Source organism: Engystomops pustulosus, chromosome 7, assembly GCF_040894005.1.
Source record: "Engystomops pustulosus chromosome 7, aEngPut4.maternal, whole genome shotgun sequence".
Lineage (NCBI taxonomy): Eukaryota > Metazoa > Chordata > Amphibia > Anura > Leptodactylidae > Engystomops > Engystomops pustulosus.
Genome location: NC_092417.1, coordinates 13402620 through 13418634, shown reverse-complemented (window position 1 = coordinate 13418634; position 16015 = coordinate 13402620). Strand labels below are relative to the sequence as shown.

At 41.9% G+C, this 16015-nt stretch overlaps 1 protein-coding gene across 2 annotated transcripts in view; it reads left to right on the top strand.

Annotated features, from left to right (window-relative positions):
• The window catches only part of CASQ1 (calsequestrin 1), a 74509-nt gene that overhangs the window by 47053 nt on the left and 11441 nt on the right, over positions 1 to 16015 (top strand). For both annotated transcript variants that reach the window (XM_072114843.1, XM_072114842.1), the window contains exons 4-6: positions 352 to 463; positions 5566 to 5639; positions 8096 to 8226. In XM_072114843.1, coding sequence (XP_071970944.1) covers positions 352 to 463; positions 5566 to 5639; positions 8096 to 8226 — 317 coding nt within the window. The remainder of the gene's footprint in view (positions 1 to 351; positions 464 to 5565; positions 5640 to 8095; positions 8227 to 16015) is intronic.

Sequence of the window (16015 nt, the reverse complement as noted above, 5' to 3'; positions counted from 1 at the left end):
GGAAAAACCGCTGCATTTTTTTTAAAAAATGTGTCGCGAAAATTGCACTTACCTTCACTCAGCCCGGCTCGGTGTACTCCAGTGCGTTCCGATGCTCTTCAGCGCAGCCACTTGGTGGACGGCGGAGGAACTACCTTAGTGAATCCCGGCCGGACCCGAATCCAGCGCAGAGAACGCGCCGCTGGATCGCGAATGGGCCGGGTAAGTAAATCTGCCCCAATGTAGTTGGTCCATACAAGCTGTTGTACCAGAAACCTTACTTTTCCTAAGCTCATCCTCTCCCAATGCTCCATCTGAGGGCTAAGGCGTTGAAATATTTGGTCGTTGACCTTATGACGATCTTCTCTACAGGTTTTGGAGGACCCAGTTGAATTCATTGATGGAAGTCATGAACTTGCTGCCTTTGAGAATATTGATGATGAACCGAAGCTCATTGGATATTTCAAGAACGAAGAGTCAGAGCGTAAGTAGGATTGTATTTATTAGGTGGTCACCAAACTCTTGACCGATCCAAGATGGGCATAAATTTCTCTTGTGAGTGAGAATTCTGGGAGAGGAAGTTGTCAGGAGACAAAGCCATGGTTATCCAAAAAGCTCATGATACATTGACACAAGAATATCCATGGACACCTGTGATTATAGAACCTATGGGTGATGGATGTAGCTGTATGTCTGGTCTGCACTGGTCTTGGGGGTCCGGCCTTACATGGACATCTGTTGTGTATCTCTCTGCTCTGATGGCTCTTCTCTCTTTTGACTACGAGCAGTCACTATGTAATCGATGCATGTAAAATGCTGATGGAGGCGTTCCGGCCGGACTGCTGGAGGAATTTTCTATCCATGGTGCCTTGTGAAGAGGGATGAATCCAGATTATATGATGATACTCAGCAGATCCCAGCACAATGGACTCAAACACAGAGAACACAGCTGGGGCATAGCCGTCCATTCAATAGCCTTTATGTGTTATCTATACGTCTTTACATAGCGTCAGCATAGCCTTATGTACTATATACATCCTCACATACTATCTATAGCTCCTATGATATAATATCTACATGCCATAATGTACTCTCTATATGTCCTTATGTACTATATACATCCTCACATACTATCTACAGCTCCTATGACATAATATATACCTATCATAAGGTACTCTCTATATGTCCTCATGTACTATATACATCCTCAAATGTACTACATACAATACATTATCACTTACCATCCATATATCCTCCACTACCATCTATATGGCCTCATATACATCTACCTACTATTCAGAATCTCTAGATGTACAATGTATATCCTCACATACCATCTATTAATAGTAATGACCTGTATACACCCTCACGCGCTATCTATACACCTTGTCTACTTATATACTATCTATATGTCCTAATATCTCCACCTGTAATATCCATATATTATGTTGTACTACTTATATGTTTTCATGGTCAATCTATACATTGATTATGATAACCACTAAGAGTAAGCCATCCTCCAGTGCCAATCTGTAGGACCCCAAGATCTCATCTTGTGCGAGTTTCTGAGGTCGGACCCCACCAATGCCAGAGAGACATCATATCACGTATAATAGCAAGAGTCCCCTATCTGGAGGTGGTCTCATCAGTGCAGTCTGGGGGTCAATGGTGTCGATCCGATATCTGAGGATATGACATTGAGGGTTGGGTCATCTGTGGTCTTCTTAGAAGAACAAGACCATATGTACAGTGGTGACACCTTATCCCTTCACACATATATATGGCCGCTAATATCTTATCAGCATGGGCCAAGTCCAATTGTTGATGGTCTCGATGTAGCAGTTCTGCCAAGAACCTTATTTGGTGGAGTTCTCCTTTAAGATAGTTCTGTTCTGTCAGGAAACTTCTATTTGGCCACAATAGGCTAACGCTCTATAATGAATGCATGCAACTTACCAATGTGTGTCAGTATCAGAAATACATTGATGGTCACTTGAGGGTTAATTGCTCCAATGAAAGGCACATTTAATGGGGGTATTAAGAGATTTAGTGAGTCAGCAGCCAGCGTGCTACCGCTCCATTCACTGCGTCCGTACACAATACATGCTTCCGCAGCACTCCGGGCCTAGTGTCACAGCGAGACCCCCTCCTTGCTTCTTTGTTTGGACCATTAATAGAACTTTACATTCAACTGTTAAAAGATGTCAGGAAAATCCAACAAACAGAACTCAGAAATCATTACAAGAAATCCTTCAACACCTTACCCCCCCCCCCCCCCCTCCGAAACCAGGGGAACCAACAAAAACAGTATAGAATGTATGCCCATGGAGGGTCACTGTCATGTACCCCAAGTATTAGTGTGTCCCTGTCATGTCCCCCAAGTGTCAGCGTGTCCCTGTCCTGCCCCCCCAAGTGTCAGCGTGTCCCCGTCCTGTCCCCCAAGTGTCAGTGTGTCCCTGTCCTGTCCCCCCAAGTGTCAGCGTGTCCCTGTCCTGTCCCCCAATTGTCAGCGTGTCCCTGTCCCCCAAGTGTCAGCGTGTCCCTGTCCTGTCCACCAAGTGTCAGCGTGTCCCTGTCCTGTCCCCCCAAGTGTCAGCGTGTCCCTGTCCTGTACCCCAAGTGTCAGCGTGTCCCTGTCCCCCAAGTGTCAGCATGTCCCTGTCCTGTCCCCCAAGTGTCAGCGTGTCCCTGTCCTGTCCCCCAAGTGTCAGCGTGTCCCTGTCCTGTCCCCCCCAAGTGTCAGCATGTCCCTGTTCCCCAAGTGTCAGAGTGTTCCTGTCCTGTACCCCCCAAGTGTCAGCGGGTCCCTGTCCCCCAAGTGTCAGCATGTCCATGTCCTGTCCCCCAAGAGTCAGCATGTCCCTGTCCTGTCCTCCAAGTTTCAGCGTGTCCCTGTCCTGTCCCCCAAGTGTCAGCGTGTCCCTGTCCTCTCCCCCAAGTGTCACCGTGTCCCTGTCCTGTCCCCCCAAGTGTCAGCGTGTCCCTGTCCTGTCCCCCAAGTGTCACCATCCTGTCCCCCAAGTGTCAGCTTGTCCCTGTCCTGTACCCCCTAGTGTCAGCGTGTCCCTGTCCTGTCCCCCCAAGTGTCAGCGTGTCCCTGTCCTGTCCCCCAAGTGTCAGCGTGTCCCTGTCCTGTCCCCCCAAGTGTCAGCATGTCCCTGTCGTCCCAAATGTCAGCAAGTCCCTTTCATGTAGTGAAAAGTCCCTAAGAATACATGTAGTGTGTATGGATCAGGGACACTGTGTTTTAGAAGCTATTCATCTGCCCATGTTACAGTCATTATGGTGGCAGCTTGCTGGTTCTGGCTGGGCATCATGGTTCCTCTGTGCCAGTAGCAAATGTACTATAAAGCTTTCCAACCAAACATGGAGCCCTCATTGGAGGCATTGGATTCTGCTGGAACCATACCAGTGAATTATGGGAGATTTTTTCCACTATAAACATCCATAAACCATGTTATTGTGTTAATCTGACAAGGGGTTAATGAAACTTGGATTCCCATCCTCAGTATCCATGTCTATGAGCAGAACCCTCGGCAGATAGAGCGCCTTCTTCTCCAATAACATGAGGCTGTACATTGGGCTTCACAGTACATTACTCCTTGTTTATTTGCATATGGTTACCTTCTCCTGCCCACACAGTCCTGACAAGCGTGCTCCCTGAGTAATGAGAAAGCAACTGCGTGACTCGTACCTGGATCTGATACCAGCAATAACGTGAGACGGATCAGGAGACATTCATCATCTGAGAACAATACTTACATGATATATCTCTAGTCTCCTTCACCATGTATAAAACCTCAGAAGTTCACAAATCATGGGCGTTATATAGAGACTAGTGGTGATCACCTGGTGGTAGTTCTGTCTAGGAGATACCAACGTTCATTTGTAGAGGAACCTTAGGTTTTTCCTTTGCTCAACTTAGAGTTCTGCCTAAGGTTCCTGAAGGACAGCGAAGAGGGTCATAAAGATCATAGATCCAGACCTAACAGATGCCATGATGGGGTCCTTGAAAAGAAGAGGCCCAACCCTTGTTCTTTGGTACAATGACCTTTGGGTGGTGAGAACTAGTTCCTTACAGGGTGAATCAGACATAAGGTCCCTTTTTTGTGGTCAGTGAGGTCTTATCTCAAATCAAGAGGTCTACTTTAACGTTATTTATTGGATCCTCCATTTAGCAAAGTCCAATTAGTTTGAACCCATCATAAAGGGTAAAGAGAAGTTACGGAGATTTTGAGACATCTCCATAACTGGGTATGGTCTAGCAGTGGAGCTTTCTACCATACTCCTTAAAAATTAGGAGGGTAGGTAAGTGACCACTTCTCTGACCCCATTTCTTAGAAATTGGTTGTCTTTGGTTGTCAGGCAGTCAATGTTTCGGCAAGTTGAACTAAGGTACACATAGTATAATGCACGGAACTAAATCGGGAGCCCCCCCCTCTCTAAATTTTGCCATTGGAAAGGCAAATGCTAAATCCAATGGCGGCTACTACTCTGGTGACTGGCAAAAGGTAATGACCTCTCTCAAAATGGCCTTTTGGTCCATAAGTCAAAGGAGTCCAAGTTCAACCATATCCTCGGCTACAGAAATATCAAACCCCTCTTAGGAGGACCTTAACATCTTTTACACGTGCCTTCATTCAAAGGTTTCTGTCATGGAGCCCATATTGAAAAATTTCAACCAGATGAAGAGTAGGTTGAACACCGTTATAGTCCTGACCCAGTAGCTACAAGACAAGATCAACCATTTTTTCTACTGACCTCATCATCCAGCTGGTTGTTCTTTTATCGGATTCTTCAGCATAATGTTTAACATGTGTAATGCAATGATAAGAGGCTGACGCAGCCCACGGGGCTCCTAATAATGGAGGAGGCTAATGTGATGCTGCTAAATAAAACTCCATTAAAAATGGATGGCGGCTGCCTTTGAGACGGAGCAGCCATAGAAGTACAATGTATAGATGGATGAGGAAGGGAGACGTGCTTCATCTTCAGAATTCACACGTCCTTGAAGCTGTCATATTCTTCCATAACTATGGAGGCTTTATCTGAGGGAGTCAGAAGAACCCAGTTTATCATTGATGACAAATCACAAGATGTATGGGGCCTAAGAAAGAGCCTATATGTTACTGTAGTGAGGCCTGCAGAACCAGCAACCCCTCCCACAAGGAGTAATCTATAGAGTGTGAGCACTACAATGGTGCCAGATGAACAGTGGGTCTTGTTGGCTTCTTCCTTGTCCTTCCAGTGGGGGTTTATTTTGATTATAGATCCCAATCGAAGACAAATGGTTAACAGGTTCATAGCATCCTGGACCATAAATGGTCCAGCCCAGATGAATATGTCTTCTGATGAAGTCAATTTTCTTGAACCTTAAAAAAGAAGTGACCGAAAAGTCAAAGGAAGTTGAGTTGAAGTGCTGCTGGAGGCTTCCAATAACTGACTGTAGTGGTAGTGGTAGTGGAAGCCCCACCAATCTGTAGGTCCTGGTCTGGACAGCCACTTTGTATCTACCAATTTTGGACTGAGAGCTTTGGTACACTCAACCTATAGCTACTTCTTACAAAAAATATGTTCCTTTTACAGATTACAAGGCCTATGAAGATGCAGCTGAAGAATTCCACCCCTACATCCCATTCTTCGCTACTTTTGACAGCAAGGTAAGAGTCACTCAATACCAGTCCGAAAAAAGTTGATTTTCCTCTGAGCCTATAAGATCTACTTTGGACTCTTACATCCCTTAAATACTGGTTTGATCCTAAAGAGTTGGACCCCATCTATCTTACTCAATATTTAATTTTCGGCTAACTCAACCTTCGTTTAGCTTTGGTTGGTCAAGTCCTAAAATTTTGTTAGACTGGGCCTACTTTCAAGTTTATTTTAGATTTGCGACCATGTTGAAGCTCAAGCTACCAGATTCTTAATATCCAAGGTAGGTAAGCCACCACTAGAGGTATCTGATAAAGCTTTCATGATATGGCACCTGAAACAAGGGTTCATGTGTATAGGGTGGACGGCAAAATAGTTGTTGGCCAGAAGATATTAAATGCATCTAGCCCTTAGAGGTTAAGAAGATAACCTATTAAGGTCTGTTAAGGTTCATGATGGGCCAAACAGCTTTCCATAACCTAGTTAGACATGTCAACCAGGTCAATCAGCAGTACCCATAAATTTCAAGTAAACCCAGATGTTTGGTCAGCACCATGGTAAGTTGGGCTGACGTTGTGTACACTCATGAAACTTAAGATTGCAAACGTAGGACTTACATGTGCCTACTGTTGACCACTGATTTTGATGGTCCTCTTGAGCGTAAAGCACCAGTTAAAACTATGATGCTCTTAAGGACAGGATCATAGAAGTCATAGAAAATTCCCACCAACTCGAAAGGGTTCAACACAATTCTGCAATTAACAGAGATACTAGAGCATCCCATGATGGTCTTCCACTGCCGATATTGTCTCCTGACTAGTCTTGATGACTCCCTTAAAAGATAATGAGAGGATAATCACCTGCTATAAGTTACACACACACTCATAATGTTTGTTGCATCCCTCTAATGTCAGTACACAAAACACAATTTTCAGATGTGACGGAAAGACAAGACACAATTGTGTGGCCAGACCGAGTAATTAGTGTTTTACTAAAATTCCCCACATTGCAATTAAACGCCATGACTGCTACTTTGGCTGTCAGAGAAATACTGAGGGTAGTTAGTCACCGGCTTGTCACATATGGGGGCAGCACTGGGTGGTATAGGTGGGTTATTAGTCATGGAACCACTTTTCCATAGAATTAAAATAGAAATCTTGCCTTGTGCTTTCAACTCATAATTCTAAAAAGTCCTTAAACCCCAAACCTCCAAAATCTGTTATTTTAAAGAATATATTTATATTTTTTATGTTTAACCCATCTCCCAAGCAGTTTCTCAGAGGTGGAACCATCAACACTGCCAAAAATAAGAGGGAAAGCATGTCTGTCCAGGTTAAAGGAGCTACATAAAGGCTTAACGTGACCCTAACATGCCCCAACATTGGTGACCTCTTATGTTTAGGAGGCATCTCAAAGTCTTTTATGGCACCTGGACTTATGTGATAATGCATCTACTGAAGCAACAACCCTGGGGGTTGACAATTTTTGACACATTTTTGACAATTAGTGATGGGTAAAGGACTTTCTGGCTCTTGAGGCTATCTCGAAACAGTAGAATGAAATGGTCAACAAGTTCAAAGAAGTCCACTAGCTGTAGTACCTAGCCCAGTTTTGTCCACATGATTGATGATGTGTAGACTTGTACTGTTGTTCAGCCCCAAGCCAGTGGTAAGACCTTAAAGCCGAACTCTGAGGAAAGACCAAGAAAAACACTTTTATTCCTGATTTTCATTATGGTTGAACATTTTTGAAGAATCCATCCAGTTATACGCAAGTTCTTCTTGATTACAAGATTGTTAAAAAAAATACTCAAAGACTACACCTTGTGTAGAAAGAGTTAAACCGTAGACAGTAAGACAATGGATTAGTACTGACACACTCTATACCAATACAAGGCAATAAAAATACCGCCCGCCTTCACGCGTTACACCTAATATCCGATACATGTGTGCAATAACCAGACTTAATTGCTCGTCCGCGTCCCAATTGATTTCCGCTGCAGGCACAAATTACACATGAGGTATTGGAGTAGACATCTCATTTGTGGGCTACACGTAAATGGCAGAGAAGGCTAAAGTTTCGGACAAAACGGTCATGGGCCATCTCATTGAAGACCCATTATAAAAATGGTGTTATCGTGGTCCATTCAACTTTGACAATTTTCCATTGATCTCTTCTGATCATTTGAGGTCCTTATGGTCATCACCAAATACTCATTCCATGCCAGCTATGGTCATGGGTCCCAAAGTGTAGGAAGCTTAATTTATGAGGCACTTGGTCATTGTTTAGGCTTCAATTGATAACTTTGTTTCAACTTTGATGACATTGATAGGAGTCCAACTCTTGGAGATCTCTCCAGTCTTTAAATAAGGTTGTCCACCAACTTCCCAAAGTATCTAACCCTATTCTAAGAGAGAAGGCCAGATATTCTCATTCGGAATGTACTTTTATCCAATTCTCAATTCAGGTCGCCAAGAAGTTGAGTCTGAAGCTCAACGAGATTGACTACTATGAACCTTTCCATGATGAGCCCGTGACAATTCCCAACAAGCCCAACAGCGAAAAGGAGATTGTAGACTTCCTGCACGAGCACAAGAGGTAAATCTGCACAGTGGATGATTGATCTTAATCAGTGACTCGAGAACAGTTTTAGATCAGCTTTGGCCATCGGATACAGTAGTTTTGGTCTGAAATATTTCTCAAGTATTGATCTCAAAAGTCATGTATAACTCTCTTAAGCCAACACTTTTTAAATGTGGCTTACACCAAAGCAAAGTGACAAGACAAGATTGCAAAAACGAGGGGCCTGAGTTCTAGGTGACTCTAGAAGACTGTCTACCAACCAGTGAGAGGTCCCTGGTCATGGTCAGTGGTACCAGATCCCATTCTGCCCTTCTTAGATGCTGGAGTTACAATCTCCATGGTTTTTCCTGTCTATGGAAGGTTGAGATGGATCACACCAAAAAACGGTCAACGTATCCCTCAGAAACCTCAAGAAATGACCAGTGGTTCTAGCTCCTGACCGGGACCATAGAACTCTGACTCATCCATGGTCCCTGGTCAATGTGATTTTCAGTAGAGTGTCTGTAATCCACTCACCTACTCTCTGAGCAAATTGGTCTTGGACACTGGTATCAGATCCAAATCCACCACTCTTAGGTCCTTCAACTCTTCTCCCGTCTGGATATCTGGTATCTCATGATCTATGATGATTCTTGCAGGATGAATCGATCTAACTCATCTATAGTGATAACCTTTAACATTACCAATGCCGACCGTGGATTCTATCATCTCCATAACAAGCCGTCAAATATTTGACTCCCCCAGTCTCACCGAAGATAAGGTAGTTGGTAATGTAATATGGTGCCAATATTCCACCATCAATGACCGAAGGTCTAGTGGGATCTGGTAGGATCCATAATACAGATCTTGACACTTCAGAACACAAAGAGGTCTCGGCTTCTATCCGAAAGCTTTAGATCTAGAAAATCACTCAAAAACGTATCTTCAGTCCATCTCCAGCAAAGGGCGAGACGCAGCTCTCTGGGGAAGTTACCATGGCACCTTGCAAAATAATTTAGCTGCTATAGAAACATTAGAAAATAGCAGAGACAGTGTCACCTACTTTACATTGAGGTCATTTTAACCCATTGCTCTCCATAAAAATGGAAAATGTATTAAGAATTATACAGAAAGGGGAATTCAACTATTTGTGTATTATAGTAGTTATATTCTTGTACATAGGGGGCAGTATTATAGTAGTTATATTCTTGTACATAGCAGGGAAGTATTATAGTAGTTATATTCCTGTACATAGGGGGCAGTATTATAGTAGTTATATTCCTGTACATAGGGGGCAGTATTATAGTAGTTATATCCTTGTACATAGGGGGCAGTATTATAGTAGTTATATTCTTGTACATAGGGGGCAGTATTATAGTAGTTATATTCTTGTACATAGGGGGCAGTATTATAGTAGTTATATTCCTGTACATAGGAGGCAGTATTATAGTAGTTATATTCTTGTACATAGGGGGCAGTATTATAGCAGTTATATTCTTGTACATAGGGGGCAGTATTATAGTAGTTATATTCTTGTACATAGGGGCAGTATTATAGTAGTTATATTCTTGTACATAGGAGGCAGTATTATAGTAGGTATATTCTTGTACATAGGGGGCAGTATTATAGTAGTTATATTCTTGTACATAGGGGGCAGTATTATAGTAGTTATATTCCTGTACATAGGGGGCAGTATTATAGTAGTTATATTCTTGTACATAGGGGCAGTATTATAGTAGTTATATTCTTGTACATAGGGGGCAGTATTATAGTAGTTATATTCCTGTACATAGGGGGCAGTATTATAGTAGTTATATTCTTGTACATAGGGGCAGTATTATAGTAGTTATATTCTTGTACATAGGGGGCAGTGTTATAGTAGTTATATTCCTGTACATAGGGAGCAGTATTATAGTAGTTATATTCTTGTACATAGGGGGCAGTATTATAGTAGTTATATTCTTGTACATAGGGAGCAGTATTATAGTAGTTATATTCTTGTACATAGGGGGCAGTATTATAGTAGTTATATTCTTGTACATAGGGGGCAGTATTGTAGTAGTTATATTCTTGTACATAGGGGGCAGTATTATAGTAGTTATATTCTTGTACATAGGGGGCAGTATTATAGTAGTTATATTCTTGTACATAGGGGGTAGTATTATAGTAGTTATATTCTTGTACATAGGGGGCAGTATTATAGTAGTTATATTCCTGTACATAGGGAGCAGTATTATAGTAGTTATATTCTTGTACATAGGGGGCAGTGTTATAGTAGTTATATTCCTGTACATAGGGAGCAGTATTATAGTAGTTATATTCTTGTACATAGGGGGCAGTATTATAGTAGTTATATTCTTGTACATAGGGGGCAGTATTATAGTAGTTATATTCTTGTACATAGGGGGCAGTATTATAGAAGTTATATTCTTGTACATAGGGGGCAGTATTATAGTAGTTATATTCCTGTACATAGGGGGCAGTATTATAGTAGTTATATTCCTGTACATAGGGGGCAGTATTATAGTAGTTATATTCCTGTACATAGGGGGCAGTATTATAGTAGTTATATTCCTGTACATAGGGGGCAGTATTATAGTAGTTATATTCTTGTACATAGGGGGAAGTATTATAGTAGTTATATCCCTGTACATAGGGGGCAGTATTATAGTAGTTATATTCCTGTCCATATGGGGCAGTATTATAGTAGTTATATTCCTGTACATAGGGGGCAGTATTATAGTAGTTATATTCTTGTACATAGGAGGCAGTATTATAGTAGTTATATTCCTGTACATAGGGGGCAGTATTATAGTAGTTATATTCTTGTACATAGGGGGCAGTATTATAGTAGTTATATTCTTGTACATAGGGGCAGTATTATAGTAGTTATATTCTTGTACATAGGGGCAGTATTATAGTATTTATATTCCTGTACATAGGGGGCAGTATTATAGTAGTTATATTCCTGTACATAGGGGGCAGTATTATAGTAGTTATATTCCTGCACATAGGGGGCAGTATTATAGTAGTTATATTCCTGTACATAGTGGGCAGTATTATAGTAGTTATATTCTTGCACATAGGGGGCAGTATTATAGAAGTTATATTCTTGTACATAGGGGCAGTATTATAGTAGTTATATTCCTGTATATAGGGGGCAGTATTATAGTAGTTATATTCTTGTACATAGAGGGCAGTATTATAGTAGTTATATTCTTGTACATAGGGGGCAGTATTATAGTAGTTATATTCTTGTACATAGGGGGCAGTATTATAGCAGTTATATTCTTGTACATAGGGGGCAGTATTATAGTAGTTATATTCTTGTACATAGGGGGCAGTATTATAGTAGTTATATTCTTGTACATAGGGGGCAGTATTATAGTAGTTATATTCTTGTACATAGAGGGCAGTATTATAGTAGTTATATTCCTGTACATAGGGGGCAGTATTATAGTAGTTATATTCCTGTACATAGGGGGCGGTATTATAGTAGTTATATTCTTGTACATAGGGGGCAGTATTATTGTAGTTATATTCTTGTACATAGGGGGCAGTATTATAGTAGTTATATTCTTGTACATAGGGGCAGTATTATAGTAGTTATATTCTTGTACATAGAGGGCAGTATTATAGTAGTTATACTCTTGTACATAGAGGGCGGTATTATAAAAGTTATATTCTTGTACATAGGGGGCAGTATTATAGTAGTTATATTCCTGTACATAGGAGACAGTATTATAGTAGTTATATTCCCGTACATAGGGGGCATTATTATAGTAGTTATATTCTTGTACATAGGGGGCAGTATTATAGTAGTTATACTCCTGTACATAGGGGCAGTATTATAGTAGTTATATTCCTGTACATAGGGGGCATTATTATAGTAGTTATATTCCTGTACATAGGGGGCATTATTATAGTAGTTATATTCCTGTACATAGGGGCAGTATTATAGTAGTTATATTCCTGTACATAGGGGGCAGTATTATAGTAGTTATATTCTTGTACATAGGGGCAGTATTATAGTAGTTATATTCCTGTACATAGGGGGCAGTATTATAGTAGTTATATTCCTGTACATAGGGGGGCAGTATTATAGTAGTTATATTCCTGTACATAAGGGCAGTATTATAGTAGTTATATTCTTGTACATATGGGGCAGTATTATAGTAGTTATATTCTTGTACATAGGAGGCAGTATTATAGTAGTTATATTCTTGTACATAGGGGAAGTATTATAGTAGTTATATTCCTGTACATAGGAGGCAGTATTATAGTAGTTATATCCTTGTACATAGGGAGCAGTATTATAGTAGTTATATTCCTGTACATAGGAGGCAGTATTATAGTAGTTATATTCTTGTACATAGGGGGCAGTATTATAGTAGTTATATTATTGTACATAGGGGGCAGTATTATAGTAGTTATATTCTTGTACATAGGGGGCAGTATTATAGTAGTTATATTCTTGTACATAGGGGGCAGTATTATAGTAGTTATATTCTTGTACATAGGGGGCAGTATTATAGTAGTTATATTCCTGTACACAGGGGGCAGTATTATAGTAGTTATATTCTTGTACATAGGGGACAGTATTATAGTAGTTATATTCCTGTACATAGGGGGCAGTATTATAGTAGTTATATTCTTCTACATAGGGGGCAGTATTATAGTAGTTATATTCTTGTACATAGGGGACAGTATTATAGTAGTTATATTCTTCTACATAGGGAGCAGTATTATAGCAGTTAAATAGGGGTGTTATTATTGTATAGTCTGTCAGGTGTATAGAATAGTGAGAACTGGATGAGTTTTTTCCGTAGTTTTATCTCTGTAGTTTATTTCTCTGGGTCTGTCTCTATGGTGAGTGGGGAAAGTAGGTTAATAGTGAAATAGTTGTTAATGTTGCTATTATTTTGGGTCACAGCCCTGCATCATTGTATCATGGCGTCTGTGGGAAGACAATCTGGTATCACGCGGTGTCTGGCTTTTCAGCTCTGAAATAAATGGCCTCAAATCTGTTTTACTCCATTTGGGTGACAATAGTCTGTGTTCCGGGGGATCGCTGCCCTGTCATTTAGTCATTAGTTCACAGTTTGTCACGTTGTTTATGTGCGGACTAAACTTTTCTCGCAAATTTCTTAAAGTGGAACTGACATCTTATCCTCCTCTATTATTCTTCAGCTGTGCCCCTTCTTAAATACATAAGACCTGAAATAAAAGTTTCATTTCAAAATACGTTAATTAGAGCAATACAATGGGGCTCATTTACTAAGGGTCCGAACGACGCACTTTCGTCAGGTTTCTCGAATATTGCCGATTTGCGCCGAATTGCCCTGGGATTTTGGCACACAATTGGATTGTGCCGCATCGGCGCCGGCTTTCACGCAACAGAAATTGGGGGCGTGGCCGTCGGACTACCCGACGGATTCGGAAAAACCTTAGAATTTTAAAAAAAAATTTGTGTTGCAAGATCAAGCACTTACCTGTACCTGGAAGAAGGTGAATTCCGGCGGACCTCAGCGCAGCAGCGACACCTGCTGGATATCGGGCACACGGACCATAGTGAATCCCGGGAGACCCGAATCAGCGTGGGATCGCGACGGGACCAGGTAAGTAAATGTGCCCCAATTTGTACTATGTGCAGTGTCCTGTGTAGTGTACAGGGGGCGCCAGATTAAGGATTTCTGGCGCACGTACTTCATGAATCTGCCGCCCCCTACACTGCCCCGACAGAGTGCACCAACTTTTGTTTGGTGCACCTTTAACATGGGGCGTGTGACACACTTCTGTCTGATTCTGCATGATAAATCTGGCGCACGATCCGACTGAGCACCGGACGCCCCCTGCAGTGCAGAAGATTGTGCTGCATGAAGAGAAGTGCAGCCGCGACACTGCATCGGATCATGTGCTGACTCTTCTTACATACCTGTGCAAGCAGTTTACACTAGAAAGAACGAGCAAAGTCCGACAGAAAACTGGAGCAAGGTCCTTAGTAAATGGTGTATCTAATCCTATCCTGTGTGATACAGTCTGCTGAGCTGTGTATCTAATCCTATCCTGTGTGATACTGTCTGCTGAGCTGTGTATCTAATCCTATCCTGTGTGATACCGTCTGCTGAGCTGTGTATCTAATCCTATCCTGTGTGATACTGTCTGCTAAACTGTGTATCTAATCCTATCCTGTGTGATACTATCTGCTAAACTGTGTATCTAATCATATCATGTGTGATACCGTCTGCTGAGCTGTGTATCTAATCCTATCCTGTGTGATACTGTCTGCTGAGCTGTGTATCTAATCCTATCCTGTAGGATACAGTCTGCTGAGCTGTGTATCTAATCCTCTCCTGTGTGATACTCTCTGCTGAGCTGTGTATCTAATCCTATCATGTGTGATAGTGACTGCTGAGCTGTGTATCTAATCCTATCATGTGTGATACTGTCTGCTGTGCTGTGTATCTAATCCTATCCTGTGTGATACTGTCTGCTGAGCTGTATATCTAATCCTATCCCGTGTGATACTGTCTGCTGAGCTGTGTATCTAATCCTATCCTGTGTGATACTGTCTGCTGAGCTGTGTATCTAATCCTATCCTGTGTGATACTGTCTGCTGAGCTGTGTATCTAATCCTATCCTGTGTGATACTGTCTGCTCAGCTGTGCATCTAATCCTATCCTGTGTGAAACAGTCTGCTGAGCTGTGTATCTAATCCCATCCTGTGTGATACTGTCTGCTGAGCTGTGTATCTAATCCTATCATGTGTGATACTGACTGCTCAGCTGTGCATCTAATCCTATCCTGTGTGAAACAGTCTGCTGAGCTGTGTATCTAATCCCATCCTGTGTGATACTGTCTGCTGAGCTGTGTATCTAATCCCCTCCTGTGTGATACTGTCTGCTGAGCTGTGTATCTAATCATATCCTGTGTGAAACAGTCTGCTGAGCTGTGTATCTAATCCTATGCTGTGTGATACTGTCTGCTGAGCTGTGTATCTAATCCTATCCTGTGTGATACTGACTGCTGAGCTGTGTATCTAATCCTATCCTGTGTGATACAGTCTGCTGAGCTGTATCTAATCCCCTCCTGTGTGATACTGTCTGCTGAGCTGTGTATCTAATCCCATCATGTGTGATACTGACTGCTGAGCTGTGTATCTAATCATATCCTGTGTGATACTGTCTGCTGAGCTGTGTATCTAATCCTGTCCTGTGTGATACTGTCTGCTGAGCTGTGTATCTAATCCTATCCTGTGTGATACTGTCTGCTGAGCTGTGTATCTAATCCTCTCTGTGTGATACAGTCTGCTGAGCTGTGTATCTAATCCTCTCTGTGTGATACAGTCTGCTGAGCTGTGTATCTAATCCTCTCTGTGTGATACAGTCTGGGCCTCTCCTGTCTCTGTGTGACAATCTCTGGAGGGTTAAGTGTAGATAAGAGACGTCTCGTTGCTCGCTATTTCGGATGATGAAAGCCTCTCTCTCCGCAGTTCACAGAGCGCGGTTACCATGACAGCGAGGCCTTTACACCGCGCGCAGCAAATACCTGATTATTGTTGTTTCTCATATATCACATCATTAATACTGAGCGATGGCGGGAGGGGCGCACGCTTGTTTATTTCAGGGGGAAAGTAGAGAAAAGATGATTTTTCATACATAAGCTCCGCCTCATATTTAGGGGACCACCATTCACTTGTCTAACTTGTCCCCCTTTACCAAAGTTATTGTACCCCTGTAACATTGGCCGTGACCGAGGCTAGTCCTGGTACCCCCATAATAATAGCAACGGTATCCCCATAACAATAGCCATGGTGCTGATGCCA